Source organism: Struthio camelus, chromosome 1 (assembly GCF_040807025.1).
Source record: "Struthio camelus isolate bStrCam1 chromosome 1, bStrCam1.hap1, whole genome shotgun sequence".
NCBI lineage: Eukaryota > Metazoa > Chordata > Aves > Struthioniformes > Struthionidae > Struthio > Struthio camelus.
The window spans coordinates 69,589,759-69,616,595 of record NC_090942.1 but is presented as its reverse complement, the minus strand read 5'-3'; the positions used below and the strand labels follow the sequence as shown (position 1 = coordinate 69,616,595).

At 48.7% G+C, this 26,837-nt stretch overlaps 2 protein-coding genes across 2 annotated transcripts in view; one reads left to right on the top strand and one right to left on the bottom strand.

Moving 5' to 3' along the window:
• WNT5B (Wnt family member 5B) overlaps positions 1–26,437 on the bottom strand; it is a 61,288-nt gene extending 34,851 nt beyond the window's left edge. Inside the window, exon 1 of the mRNA XM_068947406.1 lies at positions 26,381–26,437. Coding sequence (XP_068803507.1) covers positions 26,381–26,422 — 42 coding nt within the window. The 5' untranslated portion in view covers positions 26,423–26,437. The remainder of the gene's footprint in view (positions 1–26,380) is intronic.
• Positions 1,758–5,130, top strand: FBXL14 (F-box and leucine rich repeat protein 14). The gene has a single exon (XM_009680029.2). It carries the CDS (start codon positions 1,810–1,812, stop codon positions 3,010–3,012), a length of 1,203 nt encoding a protein of 400 aa, XP_009678324.2. The 5' UTR covers positions 1,758–1,809; the 3' UTR covers positions 3,013–5,130.
• Positions 26,438–26,837: the final 400 nt, after the last annotated feature.

The window sequence follows — 26,837 nt, the reverse complement described above, 5'->3', positions numbered from 1 at the left end:
AAAAAAAAGCAGAGTGAAAACTAAGTATTTAACATCTAAGCGCTCAACAGAGACTACTAATATGGAATCTGTACGTGAAAACGGAGCCAGGGGCGTTTCTATAGTAGATAAATTTGGATGATGATTAAAATAGAGCCTATTCCTTTGGGTTAGTGAAAGTTTCAGTACAGCAAACACATTACTAATTTGGCTGATTTTAGTAGTATTTTAGTAATCCAAACAGTATTAAAAATGCGGCCTGTCATGGTGAACAAATGTGAACTTCACCTTTTTTCGTTACAGCTCTTTGGCACTAAAGAGCAGCACTGCTCTTCTGAAACTGTTTCGGAAAGCCTTACCTGACCCGCAGTAGGACTTAACCCATTTTTAACGCTCGTGCTGTAAGCGCCCAGCGTTGAAGCACGCGCAGTTACCAGCACAGGAGGCTACAGACACATAGCAAACGTGGATTTCAGAGAGTCTTCCTTGAAATTGCTGGAAAACGTTGGAAATCGCTTGGTTTACGTCGAGTACCCAAACTATTCTCAGCGTTAGTTCAAGGAGACCGTTAGCCAACAAGCCGTTCCCTGCGTTCTTCCGTTGCCCAGCACCCTAAAACAGCCCGCCCGGGGGCCTAGCCGCCTTGACAGCCATCGCCACCCCCGAGCTATTTAGGACCACGCTCCCCTCGCTCTGAGGGGGAGGCCTACACACGCCGGGGCCGGGGGGGGGGGGTGTCCCAGGTTTTGGTCCTCGAGGCCACCAGGCCGAGTCACAGCCTGCGCTTACGGCTTCCCCTCACTGACATGGCGTCAAGCTGGGGGGGGGGGGAGGGCCGAGGCACGCAGGGCCCCGCCTCCCCCGGCCTGGCCGGCGCCCCCTGGCGGAGGGGCGGTTGGCGGCGGCGCGCGGGAGGGCGGGGAGCGGCGGCGGCGCCGCAACGGTTAACGGCGGGGCGCAGCGAATGGGCCGCGCTGTTTCCAGGGCGACGGCTCGGAGTGTTCCGGATCGTACCATTGCGCAAGCGGCGCGGGGGGGGGGAGCGGCGCGGGGGAGGAGGAGGAGGAGCAGCAGCAGCAGCAGCGCCACCGCCGCCAGACCCAGCCCAGCGTCGCCTCCTCCCTCCTCTCCCCCCCCGCTCCCTCCTCCCCTCCCCGCCCGGCCCGAGCGCGGCGCCGGGGCCCAGCAGTGAGCGGCGCGGCGCGGCGCGGCGGAGCGGAGCAGGCGGCCGGCGGCGGCGGCCGGGCCCGGAGCGGCGGAGTCGGTACCGGCGGCGGGGCGGGCCGGGCCGGGCCGGGCCGCGCCGGTGCGACCTCGCTGCCTTCTCGTCGCCGCCGCGGGATGCGGGCGGCCCGGGGCCGCGGGCTGTGAGCGGCGGCGGCGGCGGCGCGGAGACAAAGAGAGGCGGCGGGGCTCGGCGGCCGGCACCAGGCACGGAGCGCGGGGGCCGCCGCCGCCGCCGCCGCCGCCGGGGCGCACCCGCCCGCCCGCCGCGAGGCGGCACGATGCGGCACGGCGCGGCGCGGCCGCAGCAGCGCGGCGGCAGCAGCAGCAGCAGCGGCGGCGCGGCCCGCCCGGCGCGGCGGTAGAGGCGGCGGCGGCGGCAGGGCGCGGGGCCGGGCCGGGCCCCGGTCGCGCAGCAGCGTCTCCCCCTTCGCGGGCCGCACCGCCGGGGCCGGCGATGTGAGGGCGGCGGCGAGGAGGAGCGCGGCGCGGAGCGGAGCGGAGCTGAGCGGAGCGGAAGGCGGGCGGGCCCCGAGCGGAAGCGGGCCGGGCCGGGCCCGGCGGCGGAGCGCGGCGCCGGCGGGGGCGGCCGGGGGCGGGCGGGCGATGGAAACGCACATCTCGTGCCTGTTCCCGGAGCTGCTGGCCATGATCTTCGGGTACCTGGAGGTGCGCGACAAGGGCCGGGCGGCGCAGGTGTGCACGGCCTGGCGCGACGCCGCCTACCACCGCTCCGTGTGGCGGGGCGTGGAGGCGAAGCTGCACCTGCGCCGCGCCAACCCCTCGCTCTTCCCCAGCCTGGCGGCGCGGGGCATCCGGCGGGTGCAGATCCTGTCGCTGCGGCGCAGCCTGAGCTACGTGATCCAGGGCATGGCGGACATCGAGAGCCTCAACCTCAGCGGCTGCTACAACCTCACCGACAACGGGCTGGGCCACGCCTTCGTGGCCGAGATCGGCTCCCTGCGCTCGCTCAACCTCAGCCTCTGCAAGCAGATCACGGACAGCAGCCTGGGCCGCATCGCCCAGTACCTCAAGGGCCTCGAGGTGCTCGAGCTGGGCGGCTGCAGCAACATCACCAACACCGGCCTCCTCCTCATCGCCTGGGGCCTGCAGCGCCTCAAGAGCCTCAACCTGCGCTCCTGCCGGCACCTCTCCGACGTGGGCATCGGGCACCTGGCGGGCATGACGCGCAGCGCGGCCGAGGGCTGCCTGGGCCTGGAGCAGCTCACGCTGCAGGACTGCCAGAAGCTCAGCGACCTCTCGCTCAAGCACCTGGCCCGCGGGCTGGGCCGCCTCCGCCAGCTCAACCTCAGCTTCTGCGGGGGCATCTCGGACGCGGGGCTGCTGCACCTGTCGCACATGAGCAGCCTGCGCAGCCTCAACCTGCGCTCCTGCGACAACATCAGTGACACGGGCATCATGCATCTGGCCATGGGCAGCCTGCGGCTGTCCGGCCTCGACGTCTCCTTCTGCGACAAGGTGGGGGACCAGAGCCTAGCCTATATCGCACAGGGCCTGGATGGGCTGCGTTCGCTCTCCCTCTGCTCCTGCCACATCAGCGACGAGGGCATCAACCGCATGGTGCGACAGATGCACGGGCTTCGCACCCTCAACATTGGCCAGTGCGTCCGCATCACTGACAAGGGCCTGGAGCTCATTGCTGAACACCTCAGCCAGCTCACGGGCATCGACCTCTACGGCTGCACCCGCATTACCAAGCGGGGCTTGGAGCGCATCACCCAGCTGCCCTGCCTCAAGGTGCTCAACCTGGGACTTTGGGAAATGACTGAGAGCGAGAAGGTCAGGTGAGAGGAGGGGGGCACCCCGAGACCTCCATCTCCTCTGGAGGGACTCACGGACTGACTGACTGACTGACTGCTGCAATGGAGGAGAGAAAGAGAGAGAGGGGCACGCACAGAGCCATGCTACCCACGTACCCTGGCACTGGAGGGAGGAATATATATAGAGAGAGAGAGAGAGTATATCCTTGACCCTTCTGTGCTGCCTACCCACCACCCTTGCTCTGGAGGAGGAGGAAGGGGGGCGGCGGGACAGGAGGAGAGAGAGAGAGAAAGCACCTATCCTTTCCAGGTCATGCCTCCAGCTCCACACTTGGGAAACAGAGCTCCCCCTCCCCCCACAGCATCCTTCTCTACAGAAGAGGCAGAAGCCCACAATCTTATGCACTGGGGCTAGAGATACCCCTCTTTATCCCCACTCCTTGACTCCGTCCCCTCATGCACTAAGGATGGATAAAGACAGACCCTTGTTCTGCCATGTATTGAGAATAGATTATTTTTTGTTTATATAAAGGAGAGTGGGAATGGAGATGGGAACAAACAATAACAGCAGCAGAAAAAGCTTCCTAGCTACATTTCCGTACCCAGCCACCCCAGTCCTCCTGCACACTGGGCACAGACACAGCTTTTGGTAAAACCATTCCACCTCTGCGCCTGCCCCTCCCCCATCAACTGGGAATTGTGACAGAAATACTGCTCCCTAGGTACATTGATTTTTTTTTTTCTTCTTTTTTTAAATCTGTTTTCAATCTCCAGTTCCATGTTATGCTCTGCTGTGGGTGGATACAATCTCCCACTATTCCAGTTCTCCACTGCCCTGAGAATAGGGATAGCTGCAACCTCTCCTTTTGTATGTTTTCATGTCATCCTGCGCTGTGGTTAAAAGAGAAAGCCTAGGCACTCCGTTCTTTTTCCCCATCTCTCCGTACTGGAGATGGAGATAACCATTTCCTCCCTCTCCTGTCTCTGTAGGGACTGGACACAGACTCTGGTCTCTTAAACCTCCCCCACGTACTGGGGGATGCTGAGAGTTACCGAGACACGCATCTTCCCCTTCATCATTCATTCTCTCTTTTTCTCCCCTCCTTCTCTTTCTTGGCAATGGGTATAAAGACATATCCAGCTACATATCCATTCCTCTTTGGATTGGGGGTGAGTGGGTGGAAGGGGCGAGTAGCTCCCCTCTACCCATGGGACTTGAGGAAGAATCTCCAGCTTCATTTCTGCTTCTTTTGAGATACTGTGACCTGTTTTTATTTTGAAATGCATAAAAAAAATTACTGCTACAAAAACAGCCTCTTAACTCTCCCCTCTATCCCTTGCTTATGTCTTATAACTGATCCCAGTTTTCCTCATCCGTTCTCCTCTTTACAGTATTCATTTTCTTACAAGGTTTTATTTTTAAAGACATTTGAAGTTGCTGTTCTTGTGGATTTTTAAGTACATTTTTTTTCTGCTGAATATATTCTATATATATAAATATATATATATATGATGTCTGGCTACCTCGTTTTGATTTGTTACTTTTTTTTTCCTCAAAAACCCTGGAATTCTTACAGGAAAGAGATTTTGAGACTGAAACATTTTTGTGCCTAGACTGGAATAACGCCCCTTGGGTTTGTACTTTTTTCCTTTTCTTCCCCTTCCTCCCCCCCGCCCCCTTTTTTTTATTATTATTTTTAAGCTTACCCTACTGTGTCCCACCTTCACATTCTGGCTGTGCCTCTCCCTCCCTCTTCACTGGGGATTGGGGACCCAAACTGTGCTTCTGCATTTTTACTCTTCTAGCACAAACATGTAACATGTGAGAATCCATGCTGAGGATTGGGCTACTGTTAACAGAAATGTGTAAAATGCAAGTTCGTTTTAAAAAATTTATATATATAGATATATGCAAATATTTTCCCCTCCCCTCCCAAATCACCTACAAAAGGTCACTATGTGAGGCTTCCTGTTTGTAAGTGGAGAGAGGAGCAAAGCAGGCCTGCAGGCCCCGAGGCTGTAATGTGAAGGGGAGGAGACTGAAGTTCATCTGTCTTATCTCTGTTCTGTCAATAAAATGGAGCTGGTTCTTTAGATTTTTTTTTTATTATTATTTTAAAGAGGAAGAATAAGTTTTTTTTTTTTTTTTAAATAAAAATATCTTGGCTTTTTTTGCTCGTATGTTCAAAATCTCAAATCCTCCACAGTAACAGGCCAGACCATGGAGTTAACGCAAACCCAGAGACCCCTATGGATTAATTGTACTGTTTGTGAATTTGTATAAAAAAAAAATAACAAAGATCCTCTTAAAACATTTTATATTCTTACAGTAAAAGGTTAAACTGATATTTATATAATAAAAGAGGAAATATGAAGTATGTTTTTGAAAAAAGCTGTATCTGTGTTGTCTGTGCTTTTTAAAGACAGGTATCTTAACTGTTGATTTTGGTAAGTGTAATAGCTTATATGGAGGGTTTGGGGCTGCTCTCTCTTGCTTCAGTGAGTGACCAAGTCTGAGAGAAAGGACAGAGAGAGTCTTCCTGTGCAGGATGTTGAATAACATCATAATTAAAAGTTTATAAGAAAAGGTTTTAGTAGGACCAGCTTTGTATGCAAGAAGTTCTCAGCATCTGCAGAGAGAAACTGAGTTATATAGCCAATTAGTATTACGTGTCTGCTCGGTTTGAGGTCAGACATGCTGAAACTGCTGAAATTTGCTATCAGGCAAATTAAACATTTTGTGGTAGAGGAAAATTAACATTTGGAAGAGAGAACAGAGGGTTGTATTTCCTAATTTTTAAAGCTCCAGGTACATGGCAGAGGTTTTTTGTGATTTACTTAGCGGAAATTGACACCCATCCTCACCATCCCCTGCAGAAGGCCAATCAAATAAAAATGTTTCCTGTAATGGCAATCACCTAAAACTGCACTCTTGCCAGCGCATGAAAACCTGGGAAATCTGAAATGGCTTGGTTGGTTTCCATTGCCCAAGCAAAGATAAAAGTAAAGAGGAAGTAAAGTGGAAATTTAAAAAAAAAAAAAATGTTTGAATAATCTAAGGTGTCCTTTGTATTACACCATAATCTTTCTCTTTAACGTATGACTTTTAACCTGACAGGGTCCCTTTTAGACTTCTACGATGTGGGTTTTTTATTGTTGTTTGAGATGGAGCTTAAGCGGTGTTTATAGGGCACGAAACAAAGCTTTTCTCCCTCTAAGTCCTGCAGCAGGGCTTTCTCTTCCCCCGCTGCCCCCTTCCTTTTTTGAAGGAGGGGTTGGGGTAGAGAGAATACGAAATGGTGGAAGAAGCCGAAGCCATTGTTCAGGAAAGTTAAAAGAGGAGCTGTCCTTGCTTGCTTGTTCAGTCATGCATACTGAATCTCGCCGTGTGAGGGTCCCTATGGAAAGGAGGAGGGTGATTCTTCCCCTCTTTTTAACATTCCTCTCCAGGCCTGGCTGTATTTAAGCTGCTTTCCTCCATGCAGAGGAGGGAGGGGGATGGTCTGAAGTTCCTGTACATTTGCATTTTAAGCACTTCCAGCGCTGAGCAGGCCACTTTGTTCCATCCCGGCTATCCCGCTCCGGCAACCCTCACCCAAGTTCTGCTCCAGGTGGGGGAACCGTCTGCAGCACGGCCCTAGCAAAAGAGGTGCCCTCCGCTCCCCCTACCAACCTGTTCTGGGTGCTTAACCTGTGCGTTTACAGATGTTTTTCGGCTGAGACTCGGCTATACATAGTTCTTTGTTTCCAGCTCTAAGCACCTCACCTCTTTCATGTCAGCGTCTCACTTTAAAGGGGAAAATACTTAACAAGACAGCAGAGTTGCGTACTATCTCCTCTGCATCCCGAGAAGGGCTGGCACATCGACATCGACTACCTCAAGGTTCGGGCTTTTGGGGTTGGTTCCACTCCCCCCCCCCCCCCAAGACTTCCAAGCTTTCTACTGGGAGTTCATCACAAAAGCTGCATTGTTCACTTTAAGGAAAGCCACCACAATTGGATCTAATTGAGCCTGACACTATATCCATCTTCCTTTACTTGGAGGGAGGTGTGGGGTCTTTCTTCCTTGTGTTTAAAAAAAAAAAAAAGTCTACAATAACTTCTCGACCAAAAAAGAGGATGTACGTATGAACACTATAAACAACAGGGATTCCAGATCAGGTTCCTATTACCACTGAAACTCTAAGTGTTCTCTGCAGTTCAAGCAATAGCTGGAGAAGGATAGATCCTCCTACTAGGTAGGTTTGTTTCTGCTGGATTTCAGTGGAAACACACAGCAGCTCCTTATTAAACCTCATGTTCACATGGATAATACTTGAACATCTAAATGACCATAACGTGTGTGTTCTTTTTAAATTCTGTAATCACAAATAGGATTGGGAAAAAAAAAAAACTTCCTCTCCCCATTAAAAAAAAAAAAACAACAACATTGCCTACATGGCCCAGCATACTGTTTAAACAGAAGCCAAGCCTAAGGCGACTGCTAAAACCCAAGCCTCCTTGAAGCTCGGTGTTTAGACACAATGGACTGTTCCCACAGAAGGAGCAAGTGCTCCCTATGAGCTACCTCCTTCCAACACCCAGGAGTGACAGTACCGTCCTGGGCACAGGTAGAGGCCTTACTGTCCAGCAAGGCCAGAGTTGGAAGAATGCGTATGTTCACTAGTAAAGAGAAAGGTTTCTTAAAATAAATAATCCATTGCCAACAACCATAGTCCAATTACCATATAACTCCTCAGGGTAACAGGGAAACTTAATTTTCCCTCTCCAGCTACTCTTGAATTTTTGAACGCGACTCAGTTGGCAACCAAAGCAGAAAACCATAAAAAACATTGTTTGGAAGTGAACTGGAAACCTCCCACCTGTGTCACAGAGCTCACAGTGCCCAAATGCGTGCCAGAGACCCACCGAAGCAGCAGTGGCTCTGCAGGTGGGCATATGGGGCTGGGAGGCAGCCTTGCGTGTCCTGGCCCTTTGGTCCCAGCTGTCACCATGGAACCCAGCAAAAGCTGTCCCAGCACTTCCAGCCTTGCTGGTTGAGGCAACAGAGCTCCTGCTCCAGAGCATCTATAGCTGTGCAAGAATGAGAATCACAGAATGGTTGAGGCTGGAAGGGACCTTTGGAGATCATCTAGCCCAACCCCCCTGCTCAAGCAAGGCCACCTAGAGCATGTTGCCCAGGATCGTGTCCAGATGGCTTGTGAGTTTCTCCAAGGATGGAGACTCCACACCTCTCTGGGCAACCTGTTCCAGTGTTCCTCTGCTACCCTATGTTACCAAGCCGGACACGGAGGCTGGTAACATACTGGGGGCTCACCAGCTGCCCAGCCTGTTTTATGCAGGTGGTGGCACAAAGTGGAGCAGAGCGGGTGTGAAGCAAAGGGGAAGAAAAGTACCCCAGCAGGAGAGAAGGAGGAGGAGGAGGCTGGGGATCAAGCGGCAGAGGCAGGGGGAAGCTGGCTCACAAGCTGCAGCGATGTCGCTGAGTGTGCGAGGGTCCCTGGTCTGCTGTAGCAGCTGCTCCCCTGGCTGGAGCCTGTGGCTGGCTCCTCTCCCTGGTCCTCTAAGACCACATTTGTGGAAGGGGGAGATGGGGGGAAGGAGGAGGCTCCACCTGGGTCCTACTGCCCTGGATTAGCACATGGGAGGTCTGTGCTACCCAGGGTTAAGCATGAAAGACTTACGCATTTTTATACCATCTCACCCCACTTTGCTGGTTCTGCTGAAGCTGTTTGCTGTGGCAATTCCAGGGGCTTCAGTTTCCCCGTTAATAAATAACTGGGGTCTCGGGATCAGTTTCAGGCAAACTGACTGGGGTCTGTGTTAGGACAAGAGATGGTCCGCGCAGAATATTATATAACTTACTATTGAACCTGCTCTTCAGCAGTTAGGGAAGAGTTAAAGCGAGAGCTGGGTGGCCAAGACACCCAAAGTTTTTGGAACTGAAACTAGAAGTTAACACAAGCTACCCTTAACAGCTCAGAGGTAGTTGTCCCTTAGATCTGGCAGCCTCACTACATGAGGGTTCGTTCTAGCACAGGGTACGCCTTTGTTTTTCCCTCTCCTGTTCCTACCTTAAATCCCACTCTTTTAGCCAGCAGCTCTTTCATAGTGCCTTCTGTGGAGAAAAGATAATCGATAAACTCAACTGGGTGGTTCAGGCAGTATTTGAGGACCCCTAAGGACGTCAGCTAGGCACCACGCCAAAGCTGCTGGCTCGGTTGCATAATGCTCCCTGCCGTGGCCAGCCATAGAGTCCTTCCCGCTGAATTCCCCAGCCCTAAGCTGCATGAAATAAAGAGCTGGAGAGGGTTTGTCAGGCTCCTATGCCAGAACTTAGATTCCAGCCACGTTTGGCAGTGACACAAGTGCTTTCCCCCTCCTTTAATTAAATCTACCAAATGCATTAGCTAAATGCCAGTCCAACCTGAAATAGCACTGTGAAGATTTCAAAAAAAAATCTGTCTCTGACCTGTCCTTATGACAGGAAGATGAATGGAAACAGGATTTTCTTCAAATATTTCCTAAAACCAGGGGTGTGTTTTGGAGACGGTGTCAGAAGTTTAATACTGGGGACTAGACACATGCCCTGAGCAAGTATTTTCACATGAGAGGGTTATAGAGACATAAACTCCTACTTGGCTGCAGGACCGAATATGCTCAGATCTAGAAAGGGGCAGTTCCTAGTCATTTCCCTTCCCTCGATTCTTCCATCTCCAGGCACAGTTTAGTGATCTGAAGATAAAACAATGGTCCCTTGACCTTAAAAAAAAAAAAAAAATCCTGCCCGAGGTTCATCCTCTTCCTTTCCTTCCCCACCGTCCACCCATACAACACGTCCATCCAGACTTCACAACGCCTGGGTTAACTCCAGCAGGCCGGCTGCCGTGCGCCCAAGGCGCGTAGCGCTGCCCGGGCGCGCCGATGACAGCCGCGTAGCCAGCGGTCTCCCTCCGGGTCCGGGGAACGAAAAAGGCCTAGGGCTCGGCAGCGATAAACCCCTGCCGCCGTCTCCTCCCACCGTGGCTACGGTGGCGCTCCCAGCACCCGACTGAAGGGCACCCATCCCTCAAAGCGACCCACTCCTCCAGCGGGGAGGCCTCGCAGGGCCCCACAGGGGCACCAGCTCCCCGTCTCCGGCCTCGCGGCGCGGCTCGAGCGATGTCCTCGGCCGCTCGGCCCCAGCGTTCCCAGCCCCTCGGGCCGCTCGCCTGGCAAACCCCTAGCAGCGCAGGCGGGGACAAAGCCACAGTAAAGACGGTCATTAATAAGAGACCCTGCCACCCAGGCAGCGTCTCGGGCGCTGGCGTGACCGAGCTCGGCCACCGCCCCTCTTCCCCACCGCCGAGCCCCCCGCCGGCGGCGGCGGCGCCCCCCATCCCAGGGCGGGCAGCGGAGGCGCCGCGGCCGCCGGCGGGGCTGCCCGTGGCACCCCTTCCCCCCCGGCGCCTGCAGGCGCGGCGCCGCCCCGCCAGGCGGCAGCATTGCCCGCCGAGTGCCGCCGCCCGGCCCGGCCCGGCCCGGCTCAGCCCAGCCCGGCCCGCTGGGGCCCCGCCGCCGCCGCGGAGAGAGGCGCCCGGGCCGTTTAACGGCCGCCGCCGCGTGTTAACGGACGAGCGGGCGCCGCCCCGCTGCCGTTGCCGCTCGGCGGTGCCGGGAGCCGCCCGCAGCCCCCGCAAGGACAGCGGCCGGGCGCGGGGGAAAGGAGAGGGCAAGCGGCACGGAGGAGGTGGAGGGCACGGACACGCGTGGCCCTCGGCGGCGGCCGGCGCCGGCCTGGGGCGCCCCGCGGGCGAACCTGCCCCCAGAGCTGGCGCAAACGGTGCTCAGACCGGGCGGCGTTAACTAAAAAAACGCCCTCGGCGAGACCGCCTGCGAGGAGGTCGAGGCCGGCCCGCTGTGCCGAGGCCTGCCGCCGCGCCCTGCGCCCTTCTCCTGCCCGCTTGCAGGTGGCCAGCGCGGCCCTGCCACCACCGCCGGCCTTCAGACACCCGCTGCGGTTCCCTGCCACCTGCCTGGCAGCTCGTTGCTTAAGCAAAGACCACAAAGGTCAAGCTTGTTACGATGAACGCAGAGCGAGAGGGGCGACTGAAGCCGTCCATGACTTAACAGAGCTTGAGGTTGGAGTCTCCTCTGCTTGCCTGCTACTGAAAACTAGATTTCCCTCCCAGACAGATAACGCAGTCTTCACCCCGATACGCCAGCTTGTGCAAGAGACCGCGGGGAGCTGCGTCACCATCAGTACTTCCTTCCCTGCTGGTTCATTCAAGCACGCCCCTGCGCTCTCTCTGAGGGCGGACAAGACCTCTACAGGTTCGCACCTAAAAGCAAAGTGGAAACAAAGTTGGTGCACAGAAAATAGCTGTCTGATGAGTAAACACCACATCTCATCATTGTGTACGAGACTTGTGTTTCAGGGCCTGAACTGTCTGTGGGCCTCAAGAAAAAAAAAAAAATCTGTTTTGACTTGAAAAGCCCCAAACAGCTCAGAAACAGCACCACCTCTCTCCATACTCTTCCCTGCCACAGTCTGAGTAGGGAAAAGGACACGCTAGGCACTCTTTGGTACAGATAAGACAACTAGTAAGGCTCTTTACTGAGTCTAGATTTAGCACTTTTACATAAAGCCTAGTCGTGGATAGCCCAAAGCTTCTGACATTTCTAGCTTGACATGGAGAAATTATTTTCTTGGGTTTTTTGAAAAGTGTGCAAGTGTGAAAATAGCAGCAGAGCAGGATTACACTTAAATTAATACTTGGATTATTTTAGGTCAGTTTTGTTTGCTGGGCTTTGCTATGTTGTTGGCAGTTACTCTGTAAGATACCCCCTAACGATTAAGGAATCTAGGACTATATGTGCATGTGTGCATGTCCTTTTTTGAACCTAGGTTTTGGGTTTTTTTTTTTTTTTTTTTTTTACACTTCTAACACTGCTGCTAGAGATACAATGTTAGCACCTTTGTCAGAAGCAGATATACCCAGTAATTTACTAGAATTAATAATTAGTTCTTACATGCTCAGACATCAGAGAGGGAAGAATCATCCCTAATGCAGAAAAAGAGGTGGAAGCAACCTGACTAAGGTTATACAACAGATCGGTGGCAGAACAGTGTCTAGCGTCCACCTCCTTACCCAATCCCGAGTTCTGCCAGCCTGCACTACTTGGCTAGGAAGAAAAACAGAAATGAGTTTTCCAGCCTAATGTAACACTTGAGAGGAAGGATCAGGACAGAGAAACGCTGAGTGTACAGGACTTCTTCCTATTTATTATTCTCATACCAGGCTCTGCCACCCAGGGCCACCAGAAGCTTGGATGCATGAGCGTGGGTTGTAGGAGAGATCCCAAAAACAGGAACCTCTCTGACAAAGTGTTCTTCACATTCTTCAGCCATTGCAGCTTTCATTTCAAGCAACAGGGAGTTTCACAAAACAAACGCAGAGCTGACAAAAAGCGGTGCCTTGATAGTCCAGAAGGCTGATGTCTAGTCGCAAAAACAGGTACAGCTCAGATTGCAACAGTACCAGCTGCTCTGGCCATCTCCATCCTCACGGCTACTGTCTCAGGAGTGATTCACAGGGGCCACCCACATGGATCAAAGGCACAGTCAGGACATGGTCCTTAAGATTGCAAACGGTACTGCCCATCATGATTTTCCTTCTGGAGAGGCACCTGTCCGTTAGCAAACTTACCCAGACCACACCAGACTCTGATCAGATGGCAGTGACTTTTGCTTTGGAGAGGCAGACCGCAGTGTGAGAACTTGTGTTTGGGCTATCCATTCCCTTCCTCTTATCACAGACATTTCCACACACAGCGCGCAGGGATGACATCTCCCTCACACACCTGCCAGGAACTCAGACAGACAGAGGGAGGCTGCATGTGAGCGCCTGGGTGTAACTTCCACCCCTGTCCCTAGTGCCAAAAACAAGCATGTTAAAGCTAATCTACCCCTGTCTCAGCTCAACTGCTTTTCTGTGACTAAGCCCCTTATAATGGTTTTACTAAAATCCCCTTTTGATGGAAAAAATCCCAGCTGGAAGTTTCGGGCAGCGGCACAATGTGCAAGTCTGCGTGTCCCTTTCCCCAGCTTCACAAAAGCCTCTAATCGAGTGGAAAATTTGCTGGAGGCCAGAGGTTTAGGCCTGCAATTATTTTTTAAGGGATTATCAGGAGAGAATGGGGGGTACTTACGATCCTCCCTCTCTTTGTGTTTTGCTCTGTGCCGCTTTCAGACAGACTCAGCCAGAAACCTAAACCACTGCAGCTGGATCCAGAGAAACCACCACTCATCTCAGCTGCAAGACTCCTCTCTGTCCTACATGGCAGGCTCCAGGCTTCAGGTTAGAGAAGTCCCACGCCAGCACTGTGCGGCCAACAGAAAAGCTTCTTCACAGAAGCAGCACTGCATACTGGAAGTTTATTAGTAATAGCTCAAGAAAAAGCAACTGAATCCAGTCCTGGGAGCCTCACTGAACTGAAAAAACAAAGTATAAGCTTGGATATAGTCCACTGGATAGGCCGTAAGGTTGGGCTTTGGCTCTGCAAACCTATTATGGAGGAGGCCTTGCACAAGTCACTTAGAGCAAGTTCCAAAAAAGACTTGGCACCTAAGACATGCACTGCAACACCCAGCTTTTAAGACTCTTGCTCCAAGGGCGGAAACCAGGGTTAAGGTCCCCAGTGCTTTCACAGTCTCTGGGAAGAGTTTGACACCTCAGAGGCTCCAAAACAACTCCTTGCTAGGCACAGAGCCACCTCTTGTCAGCACGCTTGGCGTGTGACAGCTAAAAGAGAAATGCTGCAGGTGGGGGAGCACTGGCTCCCCTGCCTGAGGAGCTAGGTATCCTGCTCAGACTCACACATGATCCAGGTCCCCAAAAGTAGAATGCTTCACCTCTGCTGTCAAAGAGCTGCGAACAAACAAGCAAGCCCTACCTGGAGAAAGCAGCGGTCTGCCCTACTTTTAAACAGTAGCCTGAGGAAGCAGGAGACCTACTTTAATTCCTTCCTCTCTTTGTGGCACTTCAAACCTACACCTCTCCCCTCCGTGAGGAGGGGCTAACCATCAGCCCTCAGGCAAGGGCCACTCTTTACTACTCCCACCTAAGCCATGTGATTGTGCAGATGATTATTCAAGATTCACTGCAACATGAAGAGTGCACAAGGAAAGGAATGACTATGGACTATCAGCATTTGATCTCAGGGCCTGTCTCTACTTCTGGAAACTTTCCGTATGGTGCATAAAGCAGCTGTTGGATAAAACACAGAAGCAGTTCTTTGAGCCCTGAGCATCCCAACCATTTGGTTGCTATATAAGAAGATGTTTTAAAAGAAAGTGGCAGCTGTCACAGTGTTTTGGATCTTATCATGTCCGTGTGTGCTAGGTGCACTTTGAAAATGCCTCAGGAGGCCGAGGGGCCAGGATGCTTTGTTTCTGGATCATGATCAGACTCCAGCAGTGTTGGGCAGGCACGTTAAGTACAACACTCAGCACCCGAGGGGTGTTAAATAAAAAAGACAAATGAACACAAAGGCAAATGAGGCATTTCTGGAATTTAGATGCCCCCAGGAGCTAGGTGGTGTCTAAGCTGGGGGTTCTGATTTTGCAATTTTAAATACTGCCTAAATGTCATTTGGTTGTGGGGTTTTTTTTTTTTTTTGGGGGGGGGGGTGGGAAGGGGATCAGGTCTTTTACCTCTCTCTACATCATTCTCTCCATCTGTAATACCAGGACACTGTTTTGGTCAAGAGGAGTTTTAAGCTGGTGAGATAAAAGGACTAATGGCCAAGCATTTTCAAAATTGCTCTTTAGGGCTGATGTTCTTTAAGACACTCTGTACGGCCCAACTTTCAGAGGACGGGCAAGCCTGCTCTTCCAGATGGCTTGAGAGCTTCAATATCCAACAACAAGGGACCCAGAATCACCACTCACTTGTAGTGCAGTGTGGGACCTGTATAATTCACTCATGTACTAGAAATGGAAGGTTAGATGAAGAGTCAGCTCCAATTCCATGTTTTTCACCCTAATAAACTATACACCAGGCGTAACTCCACAGGAGAGCCATCCTTTACTGGTTCCTGACAACTTACTGTTTCACCTGGCCTGTCGTTCCAAAGCACTGCAGGCAATCTTCACCCATGGAGTTCCTCATCTTTCTATTTATACGTAGCCTGCTATCCATGGGTAACCTTGAAAGGCCCTAGTTACAGTAACCTTGAAACACGGGGGACTTCCAGAGATCACTGTCCAACATTCTGCACTGTGGCAGGATCAAGTATACTTAGATCGTTCCTGACAAAGGTTTATCTTACTCATTCCTAAAATTCTCCAACAAAGGCATAGCCTACAGCTCCCCTGCTTAACCAGTTCCAGTGTACTTGTAATACTTTTTCTACCAATCCAACCTGAATCCTTTTTTTTTGGATGCCAATTAAGCATATTTTTTCTGCTTTCCACAAGCGGCAATGGAAAACAGTTAATTACTGTCCTGTCTAGGGCAACCTCTTACAGCCCTGAACACAACTCCTTTCCCTTCAGCCCTCTTATTCAACTCTCTGCAGATGCACCTCAAAGGTAACATGCTTCAGCTCCACTTCTGTGCTGGACTTTTCTTGGAAAAAGCCTAACTATAATGCAGCTATCACGCTGTATTATACTAGTGGATTTTTAGACGTATGACAAACATGTCTGGAAACTATTATGATCCTCCCAAACGTTTGTGACCAGCAAGATTTGAATCCAGAATCCCAATGTTTTAAAGTGACTTGCTCATAGGGACATTATAGAGATTAATTACTCGCCACTTGTGATTTGTTCCCAAGATCCCCAAGTCATGGAGATAACTCGATATTCCTCCTCTGCCCCAGCATTCCCACTGCTTTCTTTTTTAGACTCCTGGAAGCCCCACTCCCTTATCTTCTCTCATACTGCATCCTGGCTGATCTGTCAGCAGTGCTCTCTACAGGAATCAACAGGGACCATATTTCTGTCCCCTACACAAGGGCCACCAATGGTGACGAGTGGGATATGCTCAATTCACTACAACTGAAGATGACCCGCATTTCATATACAGTTGCATAAAGTAGAAGGATCTTATTTTTCTAGTGCAACTCTATGATTTAAGGGAGAAGAGGAGACCGACAAGGTGACAATTAGGACCGTTCCTGTTTCAGCTATACACTGCACAAAACTGTCCTAACATGAGCATTACAGATCTCTGAACTTTATCAGCTCTTGTCAATTCTGTCACGAGGATAGGATGCCCCACAATCACAAACAGAGGGAAAAATCTACACGTCGTATTGCCCTCATCTGTAGCTATGCCACACAATGGGCATCAGTGGCAGTGAGATGAAGTAAATGCGTACGACTTGATTTTGTAACAAAAAAAAAAATCCACACCAACAAAAAAAAGAACCCCACACCACACACACCACTAAGCATTCAGAAATCCCAGAGTGCCATGGGAGCTTCTGGTGGCTAGTACCTTTGAGGAAAGGTAACAGAGTGGATTCTGTTCCTAGCTTACTGTATGACTGTAGGCAAGTTCTACCACCCTTCTGCGTCTCAGCTGCTCTCAATTTAATATATATCTATGAGAACTGAAAAGCTAATTAATGGAAATTCATAAAACACTTGAGACCTTTGGATGGAAGTCAAAGAAGTCTAGAATATAAGCACTGATACTGCCGTGCTTAGGACATAGCACAGAAAAGCTGTCAGAGCCTGCAGACAACACTAGAGGAGGTCCTAGAGCATGTTCATTTCTGTTCCTTTCCATTCCCATTCCCTGAAGAATGGTCCTTGTAGAAATAAATACTTAAAAATGCAGCTTGGGTCCAGTAACTGCAGACAAATTATGTCTGACAGTGGTTCTGTGTTGAAAGAACTGCCTATATATTCAGCTGCACATTGTTACAAACATTTAAAGAAGCAGCTTTATCCAAAAAGGAAGGACAAGTTCTTATTATTATGAAAGCTGGGGGCTTTCCAGGACTGCTAGTATGCTAGCAAGCAATCCTGAGCCAGAAAGATAATCACGGTCGAAATGATAGACGAATCTACAAGCATCTGAGGACAGACCTACGCAACATCTGCACGTCTCATAAGCCAGGTGTTGCTCCCTGGAGCACATAATTTGGGCAGACGTTCAGTGTGCCACTCCTACCACCTCCTGACTTGGACAGGACGTCACTCCCACCAGAACAATGTCATGCACTGCCTACAGCTACGTGCAAACCGAGTAGCGCTAACCCCAGTTCAGACAAATCTGTCATTTACACAAGAATATGTTGTGTCAGTATAAAACTAACCCACAGCTGGGAATCAGCAGGAACATATTTGAGGTATAACACTCACAGAGGAAGAACAGAAAACTGCTTTGCCCACAACTGCCCAAAAGCAACTGCGGCAGTTTAAGTCAAAGACTTAAAGGGAGCCATACAGAGAAGTCAAGGGTCAGGCTGCAAAAGAGACATGGCATTGCACTCCAGAAAACAGACTGCAAAGTACCAAATGCAAACAGGAGTTCATCTCAGCAGCAAGCTCCACATCGCATACAGATGTGCTTTCTTTACAGAGGCAAATGAATTTCACCGTACCCAGCATCCAGTATGGCTCTGGCTGCTTCCTTAGTACATGGACCCCACCATGCTTCAAGGAAGGGAGAATTTCTCCACTTCATGCACTAGCTGTTCTCAGGAGCCAGGGCTGGAAACCCTGGCAATAGTCCCCCCATACCTTCCACCCCACCCCACCCCTTTTTTTTTTTTTTTTTTTTTTTTCAAATAATCCCTAGTCAGGAGCCTACTCCACCACAGAAAGAAAAGGTGCCTACTTTTATTCAGGACGAGATTATGTTTCTTATATCAGGTTGAAGGTGGCTGTGAAATGGGGTTCAGCACAGGGGGTTCATTTTTATTTTAATAAATAAGCATAACTCCAGGGGGAAATCTCTGTCAATACAAATCCTATGGAAAATATTGCTCCTGTAGACAGAAGAGAGACTGGTTCTGTTTGTGTATTCAGGCACTGTATATATGAAGATATTTTAGAGGCCTCTATACTTAGCCATTGTGGTTTCGATCTTTCCCAGGCCAGAGGTAGCTGTGTAAGCATATAGTCAGCACTGGCTAAACAAGTACTTTTAAAACCATGCTATTATTACTAAGTTAGTTAAAGAAGGGGTTTTTTGTTTTTTTTTTTTATTTTTATTTTCCTGAAGATCCGTAATTCAAGACAAAAATCATTCAAAAAAAAAAAAAATCCCCAGAAAGCTCAATACCCATCTAGCTCTTACAATAAGTGTTTTTTCAATATCTCCTTATGTTTGACTGCAGCCAGACCACTTCAGGTCATGATCTCATCCGGTCTCTCCAGCACGGCAATGCTGGGTCTAGTCAATACTCCAAGGAAAACCCAGGGTCCTTCAGGAAGCGATGTGGGTGACTTAGTCAGTGGAACTCTCCTCTGAGTCAACACTGACCCAGTGTTTCGGCATAATGCCGGAGGGTGCTGACCTGCTCAACATGTTGTCTTTCAGAGGAAATAAATGGGTGCCTGACCACACTTGTGGTTATTAAAGACAACATGTCACTTTACACAAACATTGGCATTTGGCTATGTGACCACTCCTATGTGCGTAATTACATTCTGACTTCTTCCACTTTCTGTCCTGAATTGTTTCAATGGCTGCTGTGTTTTATCCAGACCTAAGCACTCTTCAGTGGTTGGAGAAGCAGTTCTAGTAGAGCACAGAACCAAAAAACCTTAACTTTCATTGCCAACCCTACCTTCGGTTGGCTGCATAACCTTAAGCATGTCCTCATCTCCACTTTGTTTCCCCATCTGTAAAACGAATAGCAAGAAAAATCTCTTCTTTAAAAGGTTTTGAGGGCTACTGATGAAAAGCTCCATGTAAGAGAGATCAGTATAATGATGACTCATGCAAGATAGTACTATTAACTATGTACGTTTGTTAAACATTCTGGAATTTTTCAGCAGAAAGGACATTAGGGAAAATTAGAGAGATTTCTGAAGATAGCAGTGAAGTTTTCTGCATCTGATATAATTGTGACCTATGATCTTTCTCTAATCCAGGAGTACCTTAGATTATATACCAGAGAGATATTTCCCCCTTTGATGCACAGAAGTTCAGTGATACCTGAACTACAGTAAGTACTCCCAAGGTGCTGAGCATTAGCAGGATTTTGTTTTTTCCTACAGGCAAATCAGCTGCCTATAATTATCTGAAAAAAATTCCTCCTCTTCTTCCCTAATCCCAGTGCTGTGATCACATGCTACATTTGCTCCATGGGCTAAATTTCAGAGCCATGTGACATTTACAACACACAGTCCTAAAAACACATGAAAAATACACCTGGTTCTGGGATTTGGCACAGACTCAGCCCAGGTTCATTGAAAGGTTTGTGACCCTTCAGAGCACAGCTGGGACCAAGTTACAGTTTTGCATTGTAACTTGTGGCTCGGACAGAAGAAAAAAAATCAGATCAAACTTGGAAGCATTGACTGAGATGCACTTAGAGAGTTTAGGTTCGGTTCAGGCATGACTTGATTCAAAACTCGGGGGCTGCAAACTGCCTTGAATGGACAGCAGATGGAGTATCTGCAGTCACCTGCATTTTAAAAATGATCAGTTTGACATGGGTGACGGGGACTCGATAGCAGATCTGACAGTAACTGACAACCAGACAGTCATGGGCACGCTCGTATTTTAGTTCAAATCAGGATTCACTTTTGAAGCAAATCTCCTGATTGGTCCCACTACCCATGCTTTGGTTTTGCAGCTTGGAGCAGTCTGGGAGTTCATGAACTGGATTCACCTTCAGTGAAACTAAACACGAAAATGTACTCAAGGAGGACACATCATCTACACTCCATCTACAAACGGACACCGAGTTCACGGGACCAAAAAAGAGCTAGTCCAAAATAATGAGCCTCCACCCCAAAATGCTATAGCATGGATGCCAGGTCTTCAGCATCAACTGTTTCATCTTCCAGATCCACTCCTACTGGCCTGCTCTACTTGCTAGTGTGGGCACAGCCACCAAAAACTGGGGCTCCACAGCAGGAGAACTAGACAGTGCAGAGGTACCAGCAGTACCCGATTACTCGGGATATCTGCTAATTAGCACCCTCTGCTGGATACAACAAAGCTTTCTTCCCTCCAGGTCAGAGATGCTATCAGGCTAAACTGACAGAAGGCTGGGATGGGGGAAGAAGGGAGGCCAAACCCTGTTACAGGCATCCCCAGAAAGCTCCAGCATCCTGGTGTCCAGTGCAGTGGCAGAGGGAGAACCATTCTGCACCTGCACATCTGCAGCAGTATAAATTACTGCTCATTAAAAACAGGCAGAACCCAAAGACATACTCCTAACAAGAAAAGGTTAAATCCAGAGAAGCCCTTCGAAGCTGCTCACAGTTCATTTCAGTCTAAGTGAAACACACTGCTCATAAAAGACGCTGATGTAACACCTAAAATGCATTGTTTCTCGAGCGGGCAGGACCTGTATAGGCTTTGATGTTGTAATGTTCCCTGTTGCGCCTCAGACCTGAAGAGGTCACCTACACAGTACAACACTGAGATGACTAGCAAAGAGGTAAGTAAGCCAACTGAATCGGTGGTTTGACAAGGTGGACAACTGTCATTGGATCTATAGTCTGGGATGGCAATATCCTCATATGCCACAAATCAGCTTTCAGGCGATTAGGAACTTTTTGGTCATCTGTAATTCCAGCTAGGTTTATACTGATCATTTGATGCAGAGACATTTGGGAATGCAAGGCTTGGGCAATGACTCCTCTATGCTAGCGTCCACTGCCAGATGCTTCAAAGGAAGGGATTGTATGTTCTTGGGGCCAGAAAGGGCATTTCACCAGTTTCAGCTGGAAGAATATCCAGAAACAGGAGGCCTGATACCTTTTAAAACAGCTAGACTAAAATTCATAAACTGTAGTATCTCTGTCCATGTAAGTGTCTAATGCTTTCTGAATTCTATTAAATTCTTAGTCTCAATTATTTATGTGTTGTATGAAAAAATAAGTTTCACCTATGTCAGATGTTTTATTTCAATTTCATTGAAATCCTTGCATTATGTAAAAGTATACACAGGAATGCCTGGTTTACTTCTCTGTACTTCCAAGTTTATATACTTCTGTCATGTTACTTTTTACTACCCTTCACTCTAAACTATGGATGCAAAATCTCTTCAGGCTCTCTACTGCTCTAAGCATTTTCATCAACTTTTTCTGCTAAATATTTCTAGCAGAGTGACCAGAAATGAACATATGATAATTTACTTTTAAGACCAGAGTCCCAGGCTGGCAGAGAATCACTAGTCTTTCAACCAAACCCATCCAGCACATCCCCACGTACAGCAGCCTTCTATTCATCTACAGTTCAGGCAGCAGGGGAGGAAGCAACATTTACTACATCAGACTTTTTCATACTGCAAAATTCATTAGTACTGGAGAAGTTATGTCCTCCAGTTCAATGCCAGCCAATGTCAGCTATGGTAAAGCAAATGAAAAGGCATTAACTCTGTTCCCTGCTAGGAAATAAGTAACAAAGTCTCCCACTCATTCCTTAGAAAAGTTGAAGGTACTCATTTCTGAGGGACTTGTGGCGTGGGTAGATTTGTTCACTACAGTTCTCCAAAGATAGCTCAGAAATAACCTGGGAGGATCCCAGATGAAAGCTGGGTGTCTTCTTACATCTGTCTGGTTTCGGAGATGGAGTGTAAACAGTGGCACATTAGCTTAGATTAATTACAGACTGCCGGTATTTTGCTTTCATGTAGTGAACTCTGGGAACATAACACCATTGATAATTAAATAGCACCTTCCATCAAAAGGCTCCAAACCACTCAGCAAACCAGTTAAGCTGTTAAGGCAGGACTGCTGGAGTGAGACAAAGCAGTGGCTCAACAGGACACAAGACCATAGCATACTAGTTTAGGAAGTGAAAAATAGATTGACTGACATTACAGAAGGAATTATAATCGGGTTTACATTATTTATTGCACAGTAAAACATGGGAAGGATTAGCATTAGGGTCCGGAGACCTGCAATGGTCAGGCACAAAGTTTTAGACCCCATGAGAAAGACAGTTTCTCCCATAAAACACAATGCCCTATTTTATTGTTCCTGGATAACCCTGGTTATCTCCTACTCTGTCATTTGCAGCTATGTTTTTTTTTTTTTTTTTTTTTTTTTAAAACAGGCTTCCCTACACAGAGTATGAGCAGAGCCCAGGTTTCATTTAGGAGATGACAGCCCTCAGGTGAGTAAAGGTAAGAAAATGCAGAAGAGGAAACAGTTGCCAACAGAGAGGAGCTCACAGCAGCGGGGTTGATCTTTTGTGTTAACACATTCCCTCCTTCCCCATTTCCTTCCATGCACACACATTTTCCCATCAGTTATGTGGGAACTTATGCTGGGGTCACTACCGTAACACACCAGTGCAGCGTAAATGCTGGGAGAGGCAACATCAAACCTGCACCCTTCTCTTGCGCCACATCCCTGCCGAGTCAGCACACTTCCCCCTCCTTCTTCATTTCCTCTTTTATACCTGCCTTTACCAGTCCCAAGTTTGCTTTTCCCTTTTTGCCCCCTTCCACATCCCCTCCCACTAAACATCCACACACTGAGTGGAAGCTCATGGTTACTCTCGCCTTCATGGCGTGAGTGCTGCTGTAAGACTGGACTGCTCCCTAAAACTGCAACCCCAAACCCGTCAGCCGTTCTCTCAAAGCCACAGAAACGCGAAGCCCGGGCACAAACTGAAGGAAACGTGAGGGTTGCCAGCATCTATCCACGGCTTTACGTTCACATTTGCAGCAGGGGTCAGAACAAGTGGAGAAGTGCAGATCAGAGTTTTTCCTGCCCACTGCATCTTGCGCTACCTTGTGTCCCTCAGCAGACCAGACAGGGAACCTGCAGTTTGGGAACTCCAAAGCTCAAGAGGCTGCCCTGTGCAGTCCATTTCTTGACCTCAAGTCCTAGGCCACAGGCCTCACCTGGCCTCAGCACTGACACCCTGAAACACTGACCAAAATCCTTCAGTGCTCCTGGAATCACTCTCAGAAACTCTAACCTGAACATCAGCAGTTTTACTGACAGGACAAAACAACTCACTATCCTCAAAGTCCAGTGTTAACACTGTCCACTGCGCAGGCACATTGACGGACTCAACCTATTTCCCCTTCCACAGCTGGGATCCAAAGCAAAGCCACAAACACTTCTTAAAAAAAACAGACACTGAGGCTTCAATCTACCCAACTCTACTAGATGGCTGATGTGCCCAGCCAGGACACGGATGATAGTGATAATGGGGGCGAGGGAGAAGGGCTTAAGGGGAAAAAGAGGAAAGGGAATACTGCTTCACGCAGGGGCAATATTTATTTTTGAATAGTTAATCATATGTGATTATGGTTCAGTTAGTATTCTGTGTGGTATGAGATGGTTAGAGAGGGACATGCTATCCATCCAGCACAACTTCTCCTAATGAAGGTGCCTGGTCTAGCATACCATGCAGACAGTTTTACTTTCCATGGAACTGTTGAGTAAAACCCATGACTATTAAGTGCAGTAGCTAGAGCATGTGGTTGCAGGACAGCTATTTGTGAATTCTGTCTACCTTTGCTAGGAAATCCTCTTCCCTGAGTCCTGCCAGCCCACTGACAAAACAAGGCAATTCCAACTGCCAGTTATATTGATTCCTCAGGGCTGAGGCAGGGTTACTGTTGGATGGGGAGAGGGAGCAAATGGTTCACTTCAGAAACATAAAGCACCAAGGAATAAAGTATAGGAAATCAAAAGAGATACAGAACCATCAAACTTCTGCAGTAACATCTGCTAAGATTGTTCATTTACTTACCATCTTCCTAGGAACCACTGGAGAGTCAAAGAAGCCAGACAGACACAGAGTCTGCAATGAAAGCTAAAGGAAAGTATTTCTCATCTATCCTCTCAATGCTCCTAAGTTACAAAGAGGATAAGCTACACCTGGGAAGATAGAAATGGTCATGGTAATCCTCTGGAGTCTCTACTGCTCACAGATATTAGTGCTCAGGTGAGGTCTATGAAGGAAAGGAGCCACTCAAACCTACCTCAATCACAGAGCAAGGGATAAACCCCAGAAAGCCCAGTACCAGCCCACTTCCTCTCAACTGAATATCCCTAGAGAAGTCTGGAGTATTTTATTGTCATCAGTATGAAACGTATGTCATGGAGCTCTAGGATCCCTAGCTGTAGATCGGGACTCCAGGATGACAGGTGCTCTATGCACAGAAAGCTATATGGTTTTGGTCTGCAATGTGTTGCATGCATTGCAGGAGTACTTAGAGGCCTGTATGCTAGGCACTGTAAAACACAAGACAGGAGTTATTTCACATCATCAGTCCCACTGGATAAATGCAAAGCCTTACAGTGAACTGTTTATTTACTGTTTGCTACTGTATTAGTAAGATAGCCAGAGACTCGAGCACTCCTCTCACTTAGAATGGTATAAGGAAGAAGAGAGAAAAAATATATTCAGCACCACAGGCAAGAAGTCTTGGCTAGCTCAGAGAAGTCCCAGAGCGTCCCCAGCAAATTTGTGTAGCCCCTGCAGCTACATTTGCCATGCTGCTGTTGCTTGTGTGAGGCAAAGACCAGAGCTAGCTCAGGTGTGCATCAAGCTGCATTAGCATGTCTGGGCCAGGGCGAGGAAATACCATTCATTTTCTAGTCCACGCTGTGCTAGCAGAAACAACAGCAGAACACGTACAAAAAATCAGGCCAGGCCTAGAAAATGCAAATTTAGAGCCTTTTTAGCTACCCGCTTGCATCTGTTCATTATGCATTTCTTGGAGGTACACATTTCTCTCTCAACATAATCAAAAACCCAAGGACTCCAGATGCCAGTGTGCTGCCAGAGCTGGAGTTCTTTCTGATATATTTTGAGCACCACACCAACTCCTCTACCCAATAAGCAATGATATTTGAGCTATGATTTTTTTTTGTTGTTTTTTTAAGGTGATCTATCCAAAGAAGCTCTTGGATCTTAAATCTGGTTGTTGAACAAGAAAAATACGGTTGCTCTAATGTTATTTTGTTGCTTTAATTAGTTTGTTTTCTTATTTAGAAAGCAGGCTTTATGTCTCTTTTTCAAGGACAAGCTCCTGATCGACACTAAAACTCTGGGTGAGATGACTGACCAATGCATCTGACCCAAGGCTGAAAATAAAAGCTGGCTTCCCACCTTAGTTTCCAAGTAAACTCCACCAAATGACGCAGTACCCCATACTGCATTTCACAGACAGTGCAGATATATTTAGCTTGGTACGCCCCTCCCAAAGCGCAGCATGGGGCACAAGCGGCTGAGCAGAACCCAGGGAGGGATCTAGGAAGCTGAACTGGGCAATTCATCGTCTTATGTTCAGTAGTGTGGCTGCTGTTTACTTGCTTTGTTTAAAACAAAACAAAAACAAAAGAAGAAAACTTCACGAGAGGAGTTTTATTTTCAGGTCAGGCAGCAAATCTAAAAACTGTAATTAGGTCTGGCAAATTAGCAGTTTAATTTATCTATGCTGTCAAGCATTCTCTGTATTTCCATCCAAGCACAAGATGGGAATGTAGGGGAGGAGAACACCATTTACACCGCCTGCTCAGGCTTGGTTCAAGAGGAAACAGCATAAGGACCACATGAGCATCAGGGAAGTATGAACGTGTTATCATTTCCCTTTCATAGATGTGAAGCTAAGACACACCAAGCGACCATGAGCTAGTTTAACAGAGATATTTAGAGGCCTAAAAAGGCACACCAGTTGTTTATAAAGGTGCCTGAGGGAAATGTATTTCAAGGGCATTTGGGCAGCTAAACTGCAAATGACTTTGTGCATTTCAGCAGGCACCTCCTTGGAGAGATGCCTCTTGGGGTCAGCACAGGGGCTGTGGCAGGGGAGGAAACAGAACTGAGCTCCAGAAAGCCCAAGCTTTGCCCTGAGGGCCCTGAGAGGCGATCTCCTTCTCTGCCAGCCTCGAACAAATGAGATATCAAATAAAACAAACAAAGGTGATCAGAATGATAAAAGGCAGTGGCTTCTCAGAAGCTTCTGCCAACCTGTTGGGATTTGGCAACCCCAGGTTGTACCTGGTGATTCCCTTCCACCCAAAAGGCTACAGGGATGGCTCTTTGCCTTCTCAGGAAGGGCTTCCACCTGCACTACAGTAACAAATGATATCTTCCTGGCTTCCATTTTTGAGAATCTCTTGGCCTCGAGTAGAAAAATTGGACACTAAAATCTTCGATGCAAAGGACTTTCCTTCTTTTCAAATGTGGAAAATAATCTCTTCTATACTAGAAATGAAACAAGAAATCAGAACAAAAACTTACCTTAGGGTTGCATAACCAGGAGTATCCCGTCAAGACTCTCATCCTCTAGCTTTCCCTGACATGGAGGTTTTTTCTGTTACCTTTGGGAGCCTTTCACTCCGTAAGAGAAACTTTCAGTTCAGAATTGGATGAAAGAGAGTGTGATTCTTCAGGGAGACCTCAGTGTAAAATGCAAAGTAATTTCTCTTGTTATTTTTCTCATCCTCAAATGGTAGGTAGGATAGGGCCAGGGAAGGTTCACGGCAGTGAAATTATTTGAATGTCTAAGTAACACTACAAGCACAAAAGACTAAAAGGTTTCTCAGAGCTGCACTGCTTCATCCTCTCCAGTGACAATTCAAGGTGTTATTTTGAGTGGAGTAGCTGTCTCCCAGACTTCCCAATCCTTCCTTCCTTTCCTTTCCTCCATACAATGCTCTCTTGAGGCCTCCTTTCCATGGCCTTCCTTCAGCCAAGA

Bases quoted from the DNA above. Each gene is read 5' to 3' on its own strand.
- FBXL14 (XM_009680029.2), top strand. From the start codon at position 1,810: ATGGAAACGCACATCTCGTGCCTGTTCCCGGAGCTGCTGGCCATGATC.